This window comes from Ovis canadensis, chromosome 15, assembly GCF_042477335.2.
Source record: "Ovis canadensis isolate MfBH-ARS-UI-01 breed Bighorn chromosome 15, ARS-UI_OviCan_v2, whole genome shotgun sequence".
Classification (NCBI taxonomy): Eukaryota; Metazoa; Chordata; class Mammalia; order Artiodactyla; family Bovidae; genus Ovis; species Ovis canadensis.
The window spans coordinates 29,915,145-29,937,316 of NC_091259.1; the positions used below are offsets into that span (position 1 = coordinate 29,915,145).

The 22,172-nt window shown below is 43.0% G+C and overlaps 1 protein-coding gene and 1 long non-coding RNA gene across 3 annotated transcripts in view; one reads left to right on the forward strand and one right to left on the reverse strand.

The window, feature by feature from the left end:
* Positions 1 to 513: 513 nt before the first annotated feature.
* Positions 514 to 22,172, reverse strand: part of ALG9 (ALG9 alpha-1,2-mannosyltransferase) — a 109,322-nt gene continuing 87,663 nt past the window's right edge. For both annotated transcript variants that reach the window (XM_069554992.1, XM_069554993.1), the window contains exons 15-16: positions 4,180 to 4,298; positions 514 to 3,893 (exon numbers count right to left, since the gene is read on the reverse strand). In XM_069554992.1, coding sequence (XP_069411093.1) covers positions 3,856 to 3,893; positions 4,180 to 4,298 — 157 coding nt within the window. In that variant the 3' untranslated portion in view covers positions 514 to 3,855. The remainder of the gene's footprint in view (positions 3,894 to 4,179; positions 4,299 to 22,172) is intronic.
* LOC138421158 (uncharacterized) lies at positions 14,863 to 18,473 on the forward strand. The gene is made up of 2 exons (XR_011249420.1): positions 14,863 to 15,009; positions 16,140 to 18,473. It is a non-coding gene; the product is annotated as an uncharacterized lncRNA (long non-coding RNA).

Consider the following 22,172-nt stretch of genomic DNA (forward strand, 5'->3'; position numbering starts at 1 on the left):
GCCTGATGCAGGGAAAGACTGAAGGCAGAGGAGAAGAGGGTGACAGAGGATGAGATGAAGACATCACTAATTCAATGGACATGAACTAGGGCAAACTCTGGGAGATGGTGCGGGACAGAGGAGCCTGGAGTGCTGCAGTCCATGGGGTCACAAAGAGTCGGACACCACTTGGCCAACTGAGCAACAAATAATGGAAGATACTCAAAGTCCAGAGAGTCTTAATTCAAAAACGTAATGTGGACTCAGAAACTCTCTTGTAGGCACAATGTTGACATACTGGGTAGTTCCCACTGTGCTCGGTTTTAACACTAATCCTCACTGGGTTTTCCAATGGCTTTTCCCCAGTTTTCAGAATAAACACACTAGCTTGTTTGATCTGCAGAGGGCAAGTCTGTACACTGCAGGGTGAAAGTGGGGGTGGTGGAAGGAGCTGAGTTCCTTCAGTTTCCAATCTCCACCAAAGATTTAAAAGCTAAAAGCAAAAGAGAAAATACCACCTTAAGAAAAGGAAAATTAAACTGCCAAGATTTATTTAACTTTTTCTTTCACAGAAAATACAAGTATGTAATGTAAACACTGACATGTCAAATAAAGTACAAGCATTAGGAAGACAAATGACCTGAACAATACTCTTGCTTCAACACTGCAGTGCTTCCTGATTTCACTTGCAGCAGGAATCACAGGATTATACAGATTACATATTGGAAAAATTAAAGGCAACATCCATTGATATTTACCAAAACACCAGAGAGCCTCTGAAATTCAACAATGCCATATGGAAGTCAGAGCTCTCTGCTGCAAAAAAAAAAAAAAAGAAAGAAAGAAAGCTGAGCACATGTCCATTAATCTGTTTACCCAAGGCGTTTAATGTAGGAGCCTAAGAAATTAACACGAGTTTAATTTGCTGGTGCAGGTGAAGATTAAGTGACCCCTCTTTTCCCTCTTCAGAGAAAATGAAATTAACCAAATTTAAAGCAGAGCTGCTCAACACTGGCCAGAAGACGGCACCATCACAGTGAATTATTTCAATAAATCCCACAAAATGCAAAACACAATAAAAGATTTCCATTTGTGCTCTGCCCAAATGGTCAATCCAGATCTAAGGCTATAGAATCACATAGGGTGTTCTTTCCCCAAAAGCCAAACTAGAAAAAGATGACCCAAATAAGTGATTGGGATCAAGAACTACCTTGATTTAAAACAGATGATCCGTTGCTGAACTTGAACTCAGTAATAAAGGGCGCAGTCTTCACTTTTCTATTATTATCTCAAGAGATTAAAATGAGTGGTCTTCCTTATCAGATGACACCCACCAGTTGACAGGTCTACTTTGAAAACAGATGCTACTACACAGGTTGGTTTAGTAATGGAACTCAGCATCGTAAGATCTGGAGATCAGGGAGCCCTGGAGTTGCCAATGTATTTACTTCCTATTCTTGCCTGGAGCATCCCATGGACAGAGGAGCCTGGCAGGCTACAGTCCATGGGGTCGCAAGAGTCGGACATGACTTAGCGACTCAACCACCACCACCTACTTCCTCACTCACCTCCATAATCAAAGATTACCACCAGTAATCTGTAGCCCATTATTCCTTGACAGGCAACAAACAATGGAGAAAAAAGGACTTCGGATACTTTATCTTCATGCTGACCACTGAATCTCTGGAGGAGAAATGCTACTTGCTCCAGTGTTTTGAGACTTTCCCAGGGAAAGCTAACCTCCCTGTATTGCTGAGGTGGAGATGTTTTAGTGTGATTATCTGTCGTGTGAAAAATACCTTCACAACAAACACCACTCATTTTTATGTAACTTACCCACAGAATTTGGCACAGTGTCCTGCAATTTCTTGTGCTCTCACTAAAGATATTTGTAGGACAGAGAAAACCAAATCAAGTTTTAAAGAGACAAACTGACATTCCCAAAGACCGTCAATCATGACATTTTTTGTGCTATGTTACAGTAAGTTCTTGCTCAGCAGGCTGTGGTTTTTTTTTTTTTTTTTCGTTTTCTTTTTCTTTTTTTCAAACCTGCAAGATGATATAACAGATCAGCATTGTACTACTCTGACTAGAAAAAAGCCGCTCATCATTGACCTCCATTAATGCACTTTCTCATTTACTTCTGCAGAAAAAGAGAGCTCTAGCCACTGTGAAGGAGAGTTTACCATTACTGCAAGTATGGCAAGACATTTCACTAAAAATTCTCTATCCTGTAGTCAGACTATATGTGCCAATATTTACCTTGGAAAAGAGGAATCAAGTATTGAAAACTAAATGCCAGAAGTCCTTAAAGCAGTCAGTGGGACCCAAGTTTATGTTCCCTCTCCAAGGAGGGAACTCTTCTGCAAGACCTAGACCCATGGCCTCACTAGTGCTTCCAACCTACCCCAGATATTCCTTCAGAGTGGACCCTTTAAAGAGTGAGGAGACTCTTTAAACGTAACTAGCTGTTTCTTTTCTGGTCACTTCTTTTCTCCTCTCTTAGGATCAGTTCCTATTGAAAATCTCTTCTCTTTGAAAAATGAAAGATGGAAACTCTGAAAAATTAATGCTTCTTATCTGCAGATACTAAACATAATTACCCTCAGGGAAATAAGGCACTATAATGTGACCCCAGCCTGACTATAGGAATGGAAATGGAACTGTTATTGGATCCTGTATGGCTGCACAGAAGCTGGACTTCCAAATATGAGCACTGCTCTCCTGCTGCGGGCCAAGCTGCATGCTGGAGAGCTGCTGCAACGGTCAGACCCAGAGGCAGACCGGAGGCTCCAAACAACTGAGAAACCCAGATAAAACTCTTCCTTAAAAATAGAAAGTGATGATATCAATCAGGTCTCAGGCCAACCTCATCATTCTTTCAAGTAATGTTTTCGTAGTCAAGTGAAGAGTATGGGCAAGAGCTAGATGAGAAGTTAGGCAACCCAGGTTGTGGTGCGAACGCTGCTATTATTGGCTGTGTGGCCTTGGGCAAGTCACCTCACCTTCCTCTGCTCCTTGCCCTCTAGTCTTACTTTCTTCATCTGTAAAATGGGGATAAAACCACTTGCCTTGTCTCCTTCACGTCATGACTGTGCAGATTGAATAAGATAATGTGAAAGTGCTTTGTAAACTATGAAATACTGTGTGTGGAGGCAAAGTGAAATATATACTTATGGTCTAATCAAGTCCTTATCATTGCCTATTTGACTAGAGGTTTCCCATGCAGGATGTGCTTTGCAATAGAGAGACTCAAAAATAGATGCCATAAATATACACTGGTCTTTTTCACTAGGGTTGTTTAAAAAAGGGAGAGTCTTAACTTCCTCAGAAATGGTTTCAGAATAAATTACTTTAAAATGTGATGTCATTCAAATCCACCAACTGATAGAATTAATCTTCTCCACTTATGTCCTATACAGTTATAGTCTGGTCTGTTGATACCTTTACAGAGGGAAGTCTTGAATTCAAGAAAGCATGCTAAAACTGAAACAAAACAAAACAAAACAAAAAACACCAAACTCTCATAGTTATAGCTTGTTGTGAAGGATTTAAACAAAAATAAGAGGCATCCTGTATAAAGAAATTAAGCCACAGTTCCTCAAATGGTTGCCTTTTTCCTGAGATATCTCCAGGACAAGGTTCTAGTCCTGTGAAGTGCTTTAGAAAAGCTTAGTCTTGCTGGAGGTGAAAGGACATGTAGGTTGGCAACTAGACTGTGCTCATTTTCAGCACTAGGATTTGCATGAGAAGGTCTGCTAGGAGCTTCCAGGGAGCTTGGGCGGAGAAGCTCACCCGGCCCCGGGGAGGCCAGTCCTTGGATACCAGGCCAGAGTGTGGAGAACAGCTCAACACTGCCATCCCATCCCAGGATTTTCAGCTCTTCCTCAAAGTTGGCTCTGCTCTTCTCCGGTCTAGTAAATAATCGAACAGAAGAGAAACAGTGAGATGCGGAGCAGCGGATCTACCCGGACTGCAGGGCCTGGCTGCATCTAGCTGCCCAAGGGGTGCATGCAGAGCAGACACAGGCAAGGAGTGAGCGTGACCGACTCTGACCAGCCCAAAGCACCCAGACTCCAGCATTCGTGTCACACGGCCTTTATTACACACGGAACAAGCGGTGGCTTGGAGGGTGTCCTGTCAGTGGAATCACCAGTGAACAGGATGCAAGTCCTCTGGGAACACAGGCATGGTGCTAACCTCCGCTTTTCTTCCTGGTTTGCTTTGCTCTCCGGGGTTTGAGGATGGTGTAGTTTGCATACACTGTAAACTGATCTGACAGGAAGGGAATGTAGAATGCCCGCAACAGCTTTGAAGACCTGAAAGACAAGAGAGAAAAAAGATAGAATCGCATCATTTGAGAGAATTTACTCATGGTACTGATGAAAGGAAATGAATAAAATGCTATGGTGAGGATTATATTTTATATAAGCTGTATGTTACTAGATCTTGATAAAAGACTTAATCAAAACCAAGTACTAGGACTTCCCTGGTGGTCCAGTGGTGAAGAACCCACCTTCTGTTGCAGGGGACATGGGTTCAAGCCCTGCTCAGGGAACTAAGGTCCCACATGTCTAGGAGTAACTAAGCCCATGCGCCACAATGAAGACCCAGCACAACCAAAAGAGAAAAAGACCAAGTACCTTCTTGCCTGAACCCAAACAACAGTCTTGGTAGTCTTGCTAATATGCCACAGGATATCCTGCAGAACAGCTCTAGGTCTGTGTTAGAATTTGCCATTGAAAAGTTCTAATTCAATCAAAAAGATGTTATTACGGAAATACATTCTTAACACCTCAAGAGTTTGTGTACCCCAGAGACTGCAGAGATGCCAAATGTTCAAATGATCCTGCCTCCAGCTCTAAGTTTTCCTAGAGAGGTGAAGAAAAAACCATGTCCTTGGCTTCCTGTCCATACTGTTCTGGCGATTCTCAAGTCAAAGACAAGAGTCCAGTCTTTCCTCTTTATACTGAAATATAGGTAGGAATAGCTAAAACCCTGAATGGCTCACTAATTTCTAAAGAATATGAAAAATATCTCACATTTATTGAATACCTAGCATTGAACAAGCCCTGGGGAAAATGCTTACACTTTTTAAGATACTATTTAATCCATCCAACAAACCTATGTGGAAAGTGATATTACTTCTATTTTACAGATGAGAAAGTGAGACACATAGATTAAGTAGCTTGAGCAGGGTCACACAGCAAGTGATAAAGCCCTCATTCACATTCAGATTTGATTCCAGACTCTGCACTCTTACCACTCTGGTTTATCCTGCATCCCAGGAAACAGGCTAACAAGATTCATCACTTCCTAGAAAAAGTGGCAGTGATAGTTTTAAATTCTATATGCGGTATTACTTCTTGACTATGATTTCTGAGTCAAAAACCCAAAAGCTGGCCCAGAAACTGCCAACCTAAACGAGGTAGCTGAAGGGTGCTCCACTGCCAGTCCTCTTCCAGACTCTCAACTTGTAAATGTCATGTCAACGTGGCATTTGTACTGGCAGCCTACTTCTGAGTTTGGCAGACTCCCGCAATGCCTGCACACAATGATACCGTGCTTGGCATACACACCTCTTAGAGATCCTTCCCAACTGGATGCTGGCCGTGCGCTGTGCTCAACAGAGATTCACTTCACTTCAACAGCTAACAGCTCAAGGGCTTTGATAGAGAAAAGAGGCTTAGCAGAGAGACACGCGAGATAAAGCTGGGCCTCTGCAAAGAAACGAACAGGAGGAAGCACCTACCTCAGTCAAAAAGAAGTTAATTTTTCTTCTTTCTGTCCACGCTGCATAGATAAGGGGAAGGTCAGGACAGAAAGCTGTAAGCTGGAACAAACTCCCGCAGGCCTCAGTGTAGTGAAGAAAGGCTAAACTGAATTAAGCATCATTTCCATTGCAGGTGACTCCATGCTAAAAGCTTCACTAACATAGTCAGCACGTTTCCAGTCAACTCATTCCTTGGTGCAACATTAGGTCCACTGGGCCCAATTTTACTTTTTTTACTTTCTTTTTGGAACGATTCCTTACTACTTGGAAGGATCATTATTTTGTAATTTTATTCTTCTTGGAGTCTTCCAAAGAAGAAAGGAAAATTATACTTATTTTCAAAAATAGAATAAAACTCATTCTATCATGTAACTACCATATGGGTCCATTACAACCTTTTATAAATTTGAACTATATTAAAGAATCTTAGTGGTCTTTTTTCCCCCTCTACATTTTGGATTATTTACAACTATACTTAAAAAAAAAAAAAAAGACAGACAAACGATAAGAAAAAGAATGATGACATCCTCAAAAAGGATTATGCAAAAATGATATAATTACATTATCCTTCCATTTTTTTCACTGCATTGTTCAAAGTATGCATCATCTTTCAATAAGGTACAAAAGATCTGTGACACTATCTTTGCAGCCTGCATTTAGCTTTAATTGAGCACAGCTGAGTTCAGAATTTAAAAATTTTCTGTCCATAATGCCAATGAGAAGAAAATCAACAGAGGAAGACACTTCACAATTAGACAAATCAGAAGATGAATGAGGAGGCAGCAGCACTCAAGACTCCAATGATGACAGCGTGTATGCGTTTGTGTGCATCTGTGTGTGAGCGCGCGTGTGTGTGCACATACATATGTGAGTGTGCTCAGTCGTGTCTGACTCTTTGCGACCCCCACCAGTCTCCTCTGTCCATGAAATTTTCCAGGTAAGAGTACTGGAGTGGGTTGCCATTCCCTTCTCCGGGGATCTTCCTGATCCAGGGATGGAACCTGGGTCTCCTGCATTGCAGGCAGACTCTTTACCCTTTTTTTCCTGAGCCATCAGAGAAGCCTATTTCAGGTATATATATTCAAAAGCAGGAAAACATGGAATAAAGATTGGGGTTGCTACATTCAAATTCTTACAAAAATTTCAAATGATGTTTTTTAAAACTATCCTTTCATTACTACTTTTATGTTATTTATAAAATAATTAAAAAAATATGAAAACAAAAGGGGTTATAGGCCCTTTTACAGGCCATGACAGTACATGGTGAAGACAAGACAGTATGTGGTGATGACTATTTCTATGCTATTAACTCCTTGGTCATGCCAAGGAATTCTAAAAGAGATCATTTCAGAAAACCATCCAGGGTGATACATGGGACATGTTATCATAGAAAATACTGACCTCCCTAAAATAGAAGTAGGGTCGCTACGCATTACTGCTGAATGCAAAAGGCAAGCTGAAACAAACGTAAAAGAATAATGGAGACGGGGACAAAATATTTGCCATATATATAACAAAGGAAGGGTATCTAGAATATATAAATTATATATATATATATATATGGGCTGGGATTCCCTGGTGGTTCAGATGGTAAAGAGTCTGCCTGTAATGCAGGAGACCCAGGTTTGATCCCTGGGTCAAGAAGATCCCCTGGAGAAGGGAATGGTAACCCATTCCAGTATTCTTGCCTGGAGAATTCCATGCACAGGGGAGCCTGGTGGGCTACAGTCCATGGGGGTCACAGAGTTGGACACGACTGAGCAAGTAACAGGTACTGGGGCTTCCTGGGTGGCGCAGCATTAAAGAATCCACCTGCCCATGCAGGAGACACAAGACACACAGGTTCTATCTCTGGGTCAGGAAGATCCCTGGAGGAGGGAATGGCAACCCACTCCAGTATTCTTGCTTACAGGACTGCAATAACCATATGAAATGATGTTCAATTTTACTAGTAATCAGGGAAACATAAATCTAGATATAATTTTTCAATAATCAGGTTTGCAAAAGCTGAGAAGGCTGACAGTATCAAACCCTGGGGAGGAAGGAGGAACCTGATACTGCCAATAAAAGGGGAAACCTGCAAGAACCACTTGGAGAGGCAGGTTAAACAATACCAATAAAACAGAAATTATGCTGTCTCTGTGACACAGCACATGATTTTCATTTTGTACTTTGCACCATAATGCTTTTTTTAAAAACAACCTACTTTACCATTTGTTACAACAGAAAAATTAAAACGTAAGCAAAAGTAGGTGAGATATTTTACTTGTAATAATTTTTAAAGCTATGACAAACTAGACAGCTGCAAGGAGATCAAACCAGTCAATCCTAAAGGAAATCAACCCTGAATATTCATTGGAAGCACGGATGCTGACGCTAAGCTCCAATACTTTGGCCACCTGATACGAAGAGCTGACTCATTAGAAAAGACCCTGATGCTGGGAAAGATTGATGGCAGGAAGAGAAGGGGACGACAGAGGATGAGATGGTTGGATGGCATCACCGACTCAACGGTCATGAGTTTGAGCAACTTCAGGGAGATGTTGAAGCACAGGGAAGCCTGGCATGCTGCAGTCCATGGGGCTTACAAAGAGTCGGACACGACTGAGTGACTGAACTGAACTGAGACGTTTTAAATAGAGGAAACCTCAAATCCTTAAAATGGACAAACACAAAAACCCTGTGTGCTTGTTACGTGTAGGGCTTTGTGTGCTGGCCCTGAAGACACAAAAGCATCTGTTCTCACAGAGCTAATAATCTACAGTTGGAAGAAACAGATTATGAGTGATATATAACTATAATATGTCTCTGTGTTAGTTGATCAGTTGTGTCCAACTCTTTGCGACCCCGCCAGGCTTCTCTGTCCGTGGAATCCTCCAGGCAAGAATATTGGAGAGGGTAGCCATTCTCTTCTCCAGGGATCTTCCTGACCCACGGATTGAACCTGAGTCTCCTGCATTGCAGGCAGGTTCTTTACCATCTGAGCCACCAGGGAAGCCCAACTGTAATATGGCACACACTAAATACTAAATAGCTAATACAGAAGTTCAAAGTGATAATACACATACTCAGAAGAGAGGATCAACACTGAGGGGTGCATAAGTGTGGAAGAAGCATTTATTATACATTATTTTATCTGACCCATTCAACATTTCAAGGTATACTAAGCAAAAAAAAAAAAAAACAACTTGCCCATCCATAACCAAATCTATAGGCATCTCAGATTAAATTCTCTGTCTACTCAGCACCAATTGGAAAATGGCTTGAATAAAATCCAGACTCCGTAATGATCTAGAAAGCTGTAGGAGATCAAGCCCTCGCTAACCTGTCTCTCTTCACCTTGTACCATTTCCTTCCTTGCCCACTACACTCTCCCCACACCAGGCTCCTTTCAAGTTTCTCAAAATGACCAGTTCTTTCCTACTATGATTTCAAAGTCCCACTGAATGTGTGGTTTGGAAGAACCATCTTGCTAGGGACAAGCAGGTATCTGACGCAGATACATCAAGAGAGCCAAGAAGAACTGGGATTCTCCCATGCTTCCTCTGTGTGCAAGCATAAAAAATTTGGCATCAGATTCTAGATAATGTGCTCAGGAAGCATGGAGGCATTTCTAGTTAGGCCTGAACACAAAGCTATATTAAAGGTGAGAACTAAATATCAGGAAAAGTTAAGAAAAATTTATCATCCAAATTTGGTAATGGAAAAATCCTCGTTAGAAGATGACTCTTCCTTTCTCCTGCAGATTTTGCTTATGATTTTAAATGATCTATCTTCAACATCTAAACCACTAATTTCTTCCAGTGGATGAAATGAATAAACAATCAACACAAACACTTCTGTGCTGGGATGGGGAAGACTCTGTGTTTTTGTTTTTTCTTTTTAACCAAAAGAGCAAGTTGGCTTGAATTCTTCCCTTCTAATACTATGGCTGCTCTTCTAGATTAATTTCTTTCTCATCTGTAGCTTTACTAAATCAAGCACAACCGGGACTGTTCAAATCATTATACGGTTGCTGGAAGAACAAATTGGTCATTTGTCTCTGTGAAAGAAGAGAGCAGTTGAGCATTGGAATAACACGCATACGCATACGTTCACACACATGGAAACAAAGATCTGACTGAATCACAAGTTAGGACCAGACTAATCCTGATCAAAACTCATGTAACAGTGTCTGTAATAACGTGAAATGCCAAAGTACTGCTCTAGGAAGCACAGGCAGCATAAATTAGGGAGGCGCAAAATGGACACTGAAGCACTTCCCCTCCCAGTGAGAAAGGCACTCAAGCAATTCAAGGATGAAACGGACATGGACAAGACAACCGCCTGAAGAGCATAATGAGCCGGCACCTCAGAATGTTTTCTAATTCAATTATCAGCCCTATTTATCAGGGCTGAGGGGCACTCTGCTGTGGCGATTTCAATCTGCTCTTGCTGACGTCCGTGGAAGACTGCCTGCCAGTCCCTGACGTCACCAGTTCAACAGGCACGACGCAAATGCTGGGTCAATTTTTAATTTTAAAGAGAAAACATCTTAAGTACTCAGGCTGTCTCCATGATTTTTGTCTGTCTCTCCATCCATTCATCCACCCATCCATCAAGACATTGCTTATTCCCGTGAGCCTGCAGTCTGGGCTCCCTGCCAGTTCTCTTTCTTTTTCCAAGCTAGTTCCTTCTCTTTTTGCTTCTGTCTCTGTCTCTTGTTCTCCTGCACTTAGTTCAGTGACAGACTTCCACAACCGTCAGAACAGAGCTGGCCTTTCAGAGAAGTCTTTCATTCTGAAGAGAATCTCACAATTCCCTCAAGACTTAACTCTTAGCCATGGTCGGTCCTGAGTCTCATATCAAGCAGTTTAAGAACTGCTTGGCTGATAAGAAGGCTGATAATGCAGCAAAAATGTGGCTGATCTTTAATATTCTTTAACAGAAAATGGGGTGAGAGACAGTACCCCATGATAAGACAGAGGTAACACTTATCTCTTTTCCAAAGTAGAGAAACATATACGTTAATGTTCCCCTGGAATGCCAGGCCCTTGCAGACAGAACTTACTCTGACCAACTGTTGTATTGCAGCTTTTAGAATAGGCACAGTAGGCTTCCGTTTCAAGATGGCCAAGGAGGACATGTGTTCAACTCCTGCGAGAGCCTTTCAAAATCACAACCAAAATCACAACTAGCTGTTGAACAACCATTGACAGGAGGATGCTGGAACCCAACAAAAAAAGATACCCCACTATGAAAGACAAAGAAGCTGCAGAGAGATGGTAGGAGGGGCACAATCACAATAAAACTGGATTGGTGACCCACAAATTGGAGAACAATAAATACCAAAGAAGCTCTCCCACGCTGTGAAGGTTCTGAATCTCATGTCAGTCTTCCCAGCCTGGGGATCTGACAAAGGGACTGGGAATCCCCAGGGAATCTGACCTTGAAGGCCAGCAGGACTTGATTATAGGACTTTCACAGGACTGGGGAAATCAGACTTCAGGCTTACAGGGCACAGATAAAATCTGGCATGCACCAAGTCCCAGAGGAAAGGAGCACTGACCCCACAGGAGACTGAACAAAACTACCTACTAGTGTTGGAGGGCATCCTGTGCAGGCATGGATTGGCAGGGGCTCACCACAGGGACGGGGGGGGGCACTGGCAACAGCAGTCCTAGAAGGACCCCTTGGTGTTAGCCCTCTTGGAGGTTGCCATTAACCTGACCATAGAGCCCACAGACCCCAGGGCTGGGTTGCCTCAGGCCAAACAACTACCAGGGAGGGAGTGCAACCCCAGACATCAGCAGATAAATAGATTAGAGCTTTACTGAGCAAGGCCCTGCCCACCAAGCCTCTCAGCCTCAGCCATCAGAAGGCAGACAGAAGAAGCAAGAAGCCCAGTCTCACAGCAGCTAAAACAAAAATCTTATTACAGAAAGTTAATCACAATGAAGCTCCAATACTTTGGCCACCTGATGTGAAGAACTGACTCATTAGAAAAGACTCTGATGCTGGGAAAGATTGAAGGCAGGAGGAGAAGGGGATGACGGAGGATGAGATGGTTGGATGGCATCACTGAGTCGATGGATGTGAGTTTGAGCAAGCTACAAGAGATGGTGAAGGAGAAGGAAGCCTGGCATGCTGTAATCCATGGGGTCGCAAAGAGTCGGACATGACTGAGTGCTTGAACAACAATAATCACAGTGCAAAAGCATAAAGTCATGTCCCAGAAGAAGGGACAAGATAAAATCCCAGAAAAACAACTAAATGAAGTGGAGATAGGCAACTTTCCAGAAAAAGAATTTAGAATAATGATACTGAAGATGATCCAGGATCTTGGGAAAAGAGTGGAGGCGAAGATTGAGAAGACGCAAGAAATGTTTACCAAAGACCTGGAAGAACTAAAGAACAAACAAACAGAGATGAATAATGCACTAGAAAGAATCAACAGCAGAATAACTGAGGCAGAAGGACGGATAAATGACCTGGAGGACGGAATGGTGGAAATCATTGCCACAGAACTGAATATAGAAACAAGAATGGAAAGAAATGAAGACAGTTTAAGAGACCTCTGGGATAGCATTAAACACATTCAACATTTGCATTATAGGGGTCCCAGAAGGAAAAGAGAGAGAGAAAGGACCTGAGAAAATATTTGCAGAAGTAACAGCTGAACAACTTCCTGAACATGGGAAAGTCCAAGAAGCACAGAGTCCCAGGAAGGATAAACCCAAGGAGGAACACATCGAGACACATAGTAATCAAACTGACAAAAATTAAAGACAGAGATAAAATATTAAAAGCAACAAGGTAAAAACAACAAATAGCTTACAAGGGAACTCCCATCAGGCTATCAGCTGATTTCTCAATAGAAACACTCTACAAGCCAGAAGGGAATGGCATGGTATATTTAAAGTGGTGAAAGGGAAGAACCTACAACCAAGAATACTGTACCTAGCAAGACTGTCCTTCACATTTGATGGAGAAATCAAAAGCTTTCCAGCAATCAAAAGTTAAGAGAATTCAGCACCACTAAACCAGCTTTACCACAAATCCTAAAAGAACGTCTTAAGGCAGGAAACGAGAAGGAAAAGCCCTACAGAAGATAAACCCAAAACAAATAAGAAAGTGATAAAAGGATCATATATATCGATAATTACCTCAAATGTAAATGGATTAAATGCCCCAACCAAAAGACATGGGCTGGCTGGGCATTCGAAAACGTGTGCATGTATGCACTTCCATTTCCCACATCACTCTGCTTGACCCCCCTCCCAAACTGTATGTAATTTTTCTATATTGTTAGGTTAATTATGTTCCCATTACGGCTTGTAAATATAATTCTTTTATTTTTTGTCTGGCTATTGATTGTGAAAAAACTGATAAACATCCTTTACTATTGTGATTATGTAACTATTTCTCACTTAATACCACTGTGTCATGATTGGTCAACAGAAAAATAACAGAATTCTATATTACCCAAACTGCCATTTAATAGAAAACCTGTAATCACTTTTCAAAATCCAGATGTGTATCAGCATTATCTTGGAGTTTTTTGAAAAATAAAAATGCCCGGGTACTGCTTTTTTCCTCCAAAGCTCCAGATATGTTTCTAATGAGCAGCCATGTTTAAAAGCAACTGGACTATCTGATGATCTTTTACTTTTATCCAGTTTGTCTCACTTTTTCCATTTCATAGTCAGTGCTCTCATCTTATTTAGTTTATATTTTCCAATTTCTCCATCTCTCCTTTTCTTTTTTGAGGTTCTTTCTCAAGCCTTTACCAAGTGTTGTAGAAAAGCTTTTGTATACGTATATATATAAAGAGAATGTATAATATATATATTTTAGAAAACTTGAGAATTTTTGCCTAATTAAACAATTTATGACATTTTGATTCCACTGGCTTGACTTAGTATGAATAGAATGCAAGACTTCTACTTTTAAAAAAATAGATATGCAACAAGCAACAAAGGTTAACTGTATCGCACAGGGAACTACAGTCACTATCTTGTAATAAGCTATAATGGAAAATAATTTCAAAAATAATATATGTGTATCTGTATAACTGAATCACCTTGCTGTGTACCTGAAACACTGTTAAGTCAACTATACGTCAATAAAATATGTATATATATTAAGAAAAAAATAATGTGAAGCTCTTCCTCTTCTCTTCTGAAAGAATTCAGCCCTAAAGCCACTGGACAGGGTGGAGCAAAGTGGGAGTCTTTGGAGCGCACATGGGGAATGGGAAGCTGTGGTGGGATGTTAGTGCCATCAACAAAGAGGGCATTCTTTTCTTTCCTAAAAAGTTTTAATCTTTTTTCGGGGGGGAAGGAGGCTTCACATATCCAGGGTTTATAAAACAAAATATGGTATAAACTAGATGAGAAATACCTGTAGGACACAAACTGTACAACACAAATGGCCTAAATGTCAGTAAAATAATAGCTGGGGAACTGACAGTGACTGAAGGAACAGGAAGAGGAGAGACGAGAGACGAGACCATGGAGAATGCGCAAGACTCTGATGAAGAGGAGAGAAGCGCTCAAATCCATTACGATATGCCGTTTCATACCATCTTCTGGTTCCTACTTCCTTTACGGCCTCGTTTGTTACCCGCTCCAGCCTCTCATTTTGTACCCCAGAAACACAGAACTACTTGCGCCCTGCCATTTCTTACCTAGCAAAGAGAATATTCATGCAAAAGGTCAAGAAACCTCTCTGGGTTTCAGTTTACACAAAATTTGCTAAATCGTTATCACGCAAGTGACCAGAATGACTCTGTTTTCAGAGGGCATGTCCACAGACCCTGAACATTCAGTGAACACATTCACGGTTTTGACGCTTCAGCAGCGACCTCCAAATCCATACTGTGTAACGACTTGGAAGTTTGCTGAGGCACAAACAGGAATCACGTCACTGCGAGACACGTGTACGGGGTGGATCACTTCACTGATATGCGGCCTTGGCCAATCAGTATAACCTCTGGACAGTATAACCTCTTGACCAGTCACCTTTCACCAATATTCAGCATGAGGGGATTGAGAAAGAATTGGTATTAAGCAAGCGGTCATTTTCTGACCTTCAGTCCCACTAAGTTTGCTGGAGAAAAGCTCATGAGTGGCCCTTTCCCATCTGATAGCTCCTGAGATGTTAAGGTACCACGTGCTCCATCCATATTCCTGCAGAGAAGACACTGAACGGTGTTCAGGAAGGGGTTTGCCCCTACTCTCTGGACCCTCATCTGAGCTACTTCTCTGTGACAAACAGTAAGTGCCACTGGAGGCCACAGCAGGCTGACGGTTCTGGCAAGTTTTACAGAGGGGAAATAATGAGTATACTCTGAAATAACTCAACAATTTTTTTTTTTTTTTTAGCTTAAAAAAAAAAAAGCCATCTATTATTTCTCTCAAATCCGTGGCTAACTGATGGGCTTTCTGTTTCACCGGGCTTTGGCTGGAATGCTCATGGCCGGCCGTGGCCTGCAAGTTCAGCTAGTGCTACAGGCTTCAGGCCTCCTTCGTGTGGGCTCCTCTCTGCACACAGTCTGTGGATTTTCTTAAGGGGTAGAGCCTGGGTCTTAAGAAGGAGCACTCCAGCAGACAGGAAATAGAAGCCAATCAGCTCCTCAGCGATCTTTATTTTACCAAATAAGGGCATGAGATGGAGAAGGAATTGGCAACCCACTCCAGTATTCTTGCCGGGAGAATCCCACGGACAGAGGAGCCTGGCAGGGTACAGTCCATGGGGTCGCAAGAGTCGGAAATGACTGAGTGACTAAGGTCACAAGCACACACAAGGGCATGAGAAGCTTCTGAAGAAATTCTTATTCCATCTTTTCCCTTTATGCAACATCAAATAATTGATAAATATTTTCTAAGACCCTAATATGTGCTAGGAGTTGTGAGAGTCAACAAGAGATGTTCTAACTCTCAAGAAACTGAGAATACATGTCTCTGATGATGCCAGTTCCTTGGCCGAAGCTAGCAGAAAGTGGTGGGGTTCTAAGACACTGTATATATGCATTCGTCAAGCCTGAGAGGCTCTTGCATCATGGACCTGAGGCTCAGACAGTCTGTCTCCAGAGAACTAACTTCACAACAAGGCAAACTAGACCCTCTGAGCTTTGGGAAAAAAAGAAAAGGGTTTATTCTCCTTGCAAGTGTTAGCACACAATGATTAAGCAGTCAAATAATACAATGGGCAAAACAGAGTGTGTTCTGAAGCCAAATCTAGCCTGAGGTAGTAGTGCTGCCAGGGGAAGGGTCTAAGGAAACCATCTGGGGAGAAGGAAACAGGGACCCCCTACCCAGACTGGTAAAGAAAGGGAAAGCGTAAGAGAACAATGAGGATAAGGAATGACAAAAGTATGAGAACTCTGACGGCTTTTCCCTTACAGTTTCTCAGTATTCTTAGCAAAGACAAAGGAGCTGAAGGCAACGCTGTGACTGACGTGCAGGGAACAGACAAGAGCACTTCAATCACGGGTTAGGAGGGAGACCCAATTCCACTGAAAGGATCTGAACACCATGTGAAGCATGTTCAACCACTGGCCTGGAGCCAAACTCTGCCAGGGGGTGCAGCCTCCCTTTCCACCTGGGTAGCAAGAAGCTGCAGATGGGAACAGCCTGCTGGACTATTTTGGGTGCCATATGTCTCTTCTGCAAGAAATCGCCTTCAAAAAAGGTTTCCCCCCCCCCCCCAAATTGTCTGATTTGGATGAAGAACAGCATCAAAAGAGCAGTGATGTTTTAAAAACATGTCCATAAATTCTTTGACAATCTTTCCATCAACAGGGGAGATCTAATTCCTCTCCCCTTGACCATGGGCTATTAGACTGGCTTGCTTTCAATGAAAACAATGAGGTGGGAATGACACTGTGTGAATTACAAGGCTAGGTCATAAAAGCTACACCACTCTTGAGATTCTAGCTCCTGGAAGCCAGCCACCATGCTATGAGGAAGCACAGGCCACATGGAGAAGCCACGTTAGGTGTTTTGGCCAAGTGTCCCAGCTGAGAGCTAACCAGTAGCCAGCATTCACTGTCAGATGTGTGGGAAAGCCCTTAAGGGGCTTCCCAGGTGGTGCTAGTGGTAAAGAACCCGCCTGCCAATGAAAGAGACTTAAGAGACGTAAGTTTGATCCCTGGGTTGGGAAGATCCCCTAGAGGAAGGCATGACAACCCACTCCAGTATTCTTGCCTGGAGAATCCCATGAACAGAGTAGCCTGGCAGGCTGCAGTCCATAGGGTCACACAGAGTTGGACACGACTGAAGCAACTTAATAAGCACACACACACGCAAAGCCTTTGGAATGCCCCAGTGCCAACCACCATCTGATGGGCAATGCATAAGAACCCCGAGAAGCTGGAGAATGGCCCAGTGAGTCCCCAGAACCGTGAGATAAAACAATAATAAATTACTGTTGCCTTTTAATACCACTAAGTTTGGGATGCAGCAATAACTGGGACAAGAGTTTACAATTAGTGTTCACTTTACAGTGATTTTCCAATGGTCTTCTTATCTTTCGGAAACAAACAGTTCTGCTTGTGCTGGGGTTAGAGTTGGGACATGATGGCTGCTATCCACGAGACAATGACCCAGAAACGAACTGGATTTAGCACCATGGCCTCATAGCTGCTGGGTTCACTTCCTGGATGCTTAAAGGAAAGTAACAGTCTCAGCAGAAAGCCTCCATGAGGATCCTGTGCTGGACACTGAAAGAACACAAGTATTATATGCAATCACCACAACCCCCCTCCGGCCCTACAGAAATCCGCTGACGAGTAAAGGCCCCTCGCCTACCACACCCGCTGAAGATGTTATGTTCTAACTCTTCGCTTGCATCTACTTGTAATTATACATTGGGCAGGCTTTGAAATCCTGCCCTACTAAGTGTCCCCAAATTATCTCACATCCATCGTCAGGCAAGCCTAAAATTCAGTTGGATGAGGCTAATGGGTTCCAAAATGGAGACGAATAACATATCACAATCCAAAAATCAAAGGTGAAGGCAAAGACAGTAAAACAGAAGGGACCTACAATGAAGGAGGAAAAAGTGGGTGGAAAGTGGCTGCAAAGAAGTGGGCAGGGCCTCCCGACTTGTTTCTAAAGCTACAAACAGGCTCTGCTGCTCAGCAGGCCAACTCCAACATCCTGGAGAGGCATTCCCCACCAGACTCCCTCAGCCAAACACTCTCTCCATCCTTAGAAAGGAACCCACAATCCAGCTGAGTTACTGCAACAGTCTCCCTTCACTCCTCTCTGGGGAATCTCAGAGTAACCGTTACATCCACCCACTTGTCCAACTATTTTATACAAGTAGCCGTTATATCATGCTTCAAAGAAAGAAAGAAAACAAAAAAATCCGCTTATTTTAGAAAGTATGTAATATGAGATGTCCGTAGGGTGACAAATGTGTCTGGTTTAAAAAGTGATATGTCAACGAGTTTTAGCCCCCGTATCTTGGAAGTTTGATAAATGCTAATAATATTAGCCAGACACAGACACAGCAAACTTAGGGAGAGGAAGTTGCTGCTCTGGTACCAGTCATGTGCGGGAGGAGACTAGAAAATGGTTATCAAGATCTTGTGCCTGATGGAGGGGACACAGGTATACCTATGACTAATTCATACTGCTATATGGCAGAAACCATCCCAATACTCTAAAGTCATTATGCTCCAAGTAAAATTTAAAAATTAAATAAAAATCTTACGTCTAGATCTTCTCTCCAACTAATGTGGTCTGGCCTCTCCAGTCCTCTGATAAAGCAAAAAAGTCTAACAGGAAGAGCACAGGTGGGCATCTGGGTGGCCATTCTCCCAGACAGGTTTACAATGTTCAGCCCTCTTTGTGATTCCTTCTCCAACAGTCCGACAGGAAACTCGGCTTATCTTCCAACAATTTCAGCAGAAAACACGCCTCTTCACATATTCACAGACATTTAGAATTCCTGGATTCGCACCAGACACAGTACTGTCCTAATAATTTTAGGTTGCTTCCCCTGGGGTGGAGTCTCCCCTGGCACACACTCAAGAGTATGATTTTTCTATGTGCTGGTCTTTCTTCAAACTAGCCTCACCGCTTTCCTTTCAGACAGCTAAGGCCCAATCCAGGCTACGGCACCAAGGAACGTCTGAAAATTAAATAAGTAACCGATGGGCAGACCCGATGGTAAACGTGGACTGACCATAACCATGCGCCGCTCTCCAGTCCTGCTTTCTGGGATAAGCTCTCGTACTCCAGGCACATTACAACAGGATGGCCACCTATCTCAACTCGCCCAGGGCAGGGTCCCTTTTACTTTCAAAAGTGTTCTCATTTGGATACTATATTACAGATCACTCCAACTAAAAGCAAATTTAAACCAAAGAGGTAAATTAGGCTTTCCTCTATGGACCCTCGGGTCCCCTCATTAAACAGGCCTTCTTTTACTTTTCCCACTTGTGTTCATGATTCCTTCTCCTTGAATTACAGATACGATTCTGCCCTCTTTACCACGAATACAAATCCTTTTTCTTGTACACTTGGGCTAAGCACCACCTTCTCCAGGAGACCTTCCTAGTACACTCTAACCTCCACAGAGCTCTCCTTTCTCTGGAGTTTTAGCACACCACCCGGCACCTTCTATGGTCTTAATGTCTTCTCTAGTAGCTCAGATGGTAAATAATCTGCCTGCAGTGCAGGAGACCCAGGTTCAATCTTTGGGTCAGGAAGATCCCCTGGAGAAGGGAATGGCTACCCACTCCAGGATTCTTGCCTGGAGAATCCCATAGACAGAGGAGCCTGGGGGGCTACAGTCCATGGCATCACAAACAGCCAGACACCACTGAGCGACTAACACTTTCACACGGTCTTAGTACTATTTTCAAGGTGTTTACGTGTAACTACAAACAGTGAAAGTGAAGTCCCTCAGTTGTGTCCGACTCTTTGCAACCCCATGGACTATAAGCCCCCCAGGCTCCTCTGTCCATGGGATTTTCCAGGCAAAAATACTGGAGTGGGTTGCCATTTCCTTCTCCAGGGGAATCTTCCTGACCCAGGGATTGAACTCGGGTCTCCCACATTGCAGGGAGACTCTTGGTTTTTCACCATCTGAGTCACTAGGGAATCCCTACAAAATTTTACAAAAGGAACTACAAAAGTTGTAAATTATTCAAAGGTAAAAATCTGTGTCTAACTGCTTCTTTCATAACCCCTAAATAATCTAGTGCTGTGACAAGAACATTATAGCTTCTCAATAAATATTTTCTGATTTCCAAACCTGCTTAACCAGCTGGCTTCACGACATAAAAGCAGACTCCAGGGCGTCTCCTTCTCTCTGAGCACCCTGTACTTTTCTCTTAAAGTACCTAACAGGGCTGTAATTCTAGACTGATCTAGATGGTTATTTGTTTAATGCTAGCCTCCCCATTATACTGTAGGGCTCAAGAGGACAGAGAGTTTGTGTTCACCGTCATATACACTTAAGATCCATCACAGTTCCTGACAGTGTTCAAAAATACCTGCTGATTAAATGGATGTCAGATGGCTAGAAAGATAGAGAGATGGATAAAGGAAGGGAAAAAAAATGATCTCAAAGCGAACTCTAAAGAAAGCAGATTCCTACTTCAGGGGCTTGGGCTTCCCTGGTGGCTCAATGGTAAAGAATCTGCTTGCCAGTGCAGGAGACATGGGTTTGATCCCTGGTCTGGGAAGGTCCCACACGCCACAGAGCAGCTAAGTTCCACGTGCCACCACTACTGAGCCTGTGCTCTAGAGCCTGGGAGCTGCAACTACTGAGCCCACATGCCGCAGCTGCCCAGGCCTGTGCGCCCGGGAGCCTGTGCTCCACAGGGGAAGCCGCTACACTGAAAAGCCTGCACACTGCAGCTAGAGAGTGGCCCCCACTCGCTGCAACTAGAGCAAAGCCCTCACAGCAACAAAGACCCAGCGCAGCCAAAAACAGACGCCTTTTTTAAAAAATTAAAAATAACAAATTTCAGGGACCTAAACATTTGAGAAACTAACCTGCTTACATTTCTAAAAAGATCATGTGGTGGTATGTCACAGGCTTATGAAAACCCTTCCTCAGGAAGAGCTCGATAACAGCTAGGCCTGCAGCCCACCTGATCTAGGGTCTAAGACATGAGGGACTATTACATGTGGATAGTGCCATTCTCTTCCCTGTTACGTAAACTGCTAAAGTACAGAAACCATTGTTTCATGAAGACAGAGGGAATGTAATAGCCCCATTTGAGAGGCTCAAAGACATCCCAGGGTCGAGTTCTCAAGGGCATCTCATGCACCACCTCAGAGGGGTATCTCTGAGGCACACCGCCTCCCACAGTACAGCCCAATTTAACTGGCCCAAAGTCAGCAACATCAGATGTCACAGTGCTGACAGTTACACACTGCTGTGGCAAAGGGCACTGGAAGATCCTGCTGTTTTTGCAGTTGGGTCAGTACATACTAGGAATGGCTGAGCAAGAGAAATGTAAAGAAAATCAACATAACTTTGGAGCTTCAGACAGCCTGCTAATTAACAGGAAGGCCTGATATTTATATAACGCTTTAGAATTTAAAAACACTTTCGTATTTCAGCTCTCCTTTAATCCTTCTAACATTCCCATAAAATATATAAAATATTATCTCTGTTTTACTGATATGGAAGTGTGGGAACAGACAGGAACAACAGCAAGTAACCAGGACTGAATGCACATGTCTTCTGACCTCCTGTTCTTTCCATTATACTTCGCATACTTTCAAATAAACTTCCATTATGCTTTGCATATCTTCAAGAAATCTGTAACCAACAGATTTCTTTTTTTTCTCAGCACATGGTCATGAAAAGACTGCCAGTTTAGGGAAATGAGTACAACTTATGGGAAATCAAAAACCTCTGAAGGCATTCTCCAGGGGTCTTCTCCTTTCCTCCAGCTCCACTGGACATGTGCTCGATGTTAAATGAAGTGGCACCAGGGACCAACAGGAGAGATAGGCCGTACAATGGGATAAGCTTAGAGTCCTGTCTCTCTGGCAAGTGCTGCTCAACGTGTGAAAGCTTCTGGTCACGGAACAGCCCAGCTAGAGAAAGCAAACCGTAACAGTGACTAGCACCGCATTTCTAATAGAGCAAAGGAAAATATTAAAAGCTTGATCAAGGCCACTGGAGAAAATTGTGTGCTTCTGGGATGCAAACTTTGGCCTGATCCTTTTCTGCAAAAACTCATCCTTTGCAGCTGAGTTCACTTCCTTGTCACCTCTCATCTAGTTAAGCAGAATAGCCTCCCACCTTCCCACCTTCCAGTCCACCTCCCATAGCGGAGCCAGTGGAATCTTCAGATGTCATGTCCTCTTGGAATCTTCCTTGGTCTCACCCATTCTAGCCTTTTGGAGCTAACCCCTCCCTCTCACGCCCCAGTAGCTCCTCTCTGAACTACAGTGCATCTCCC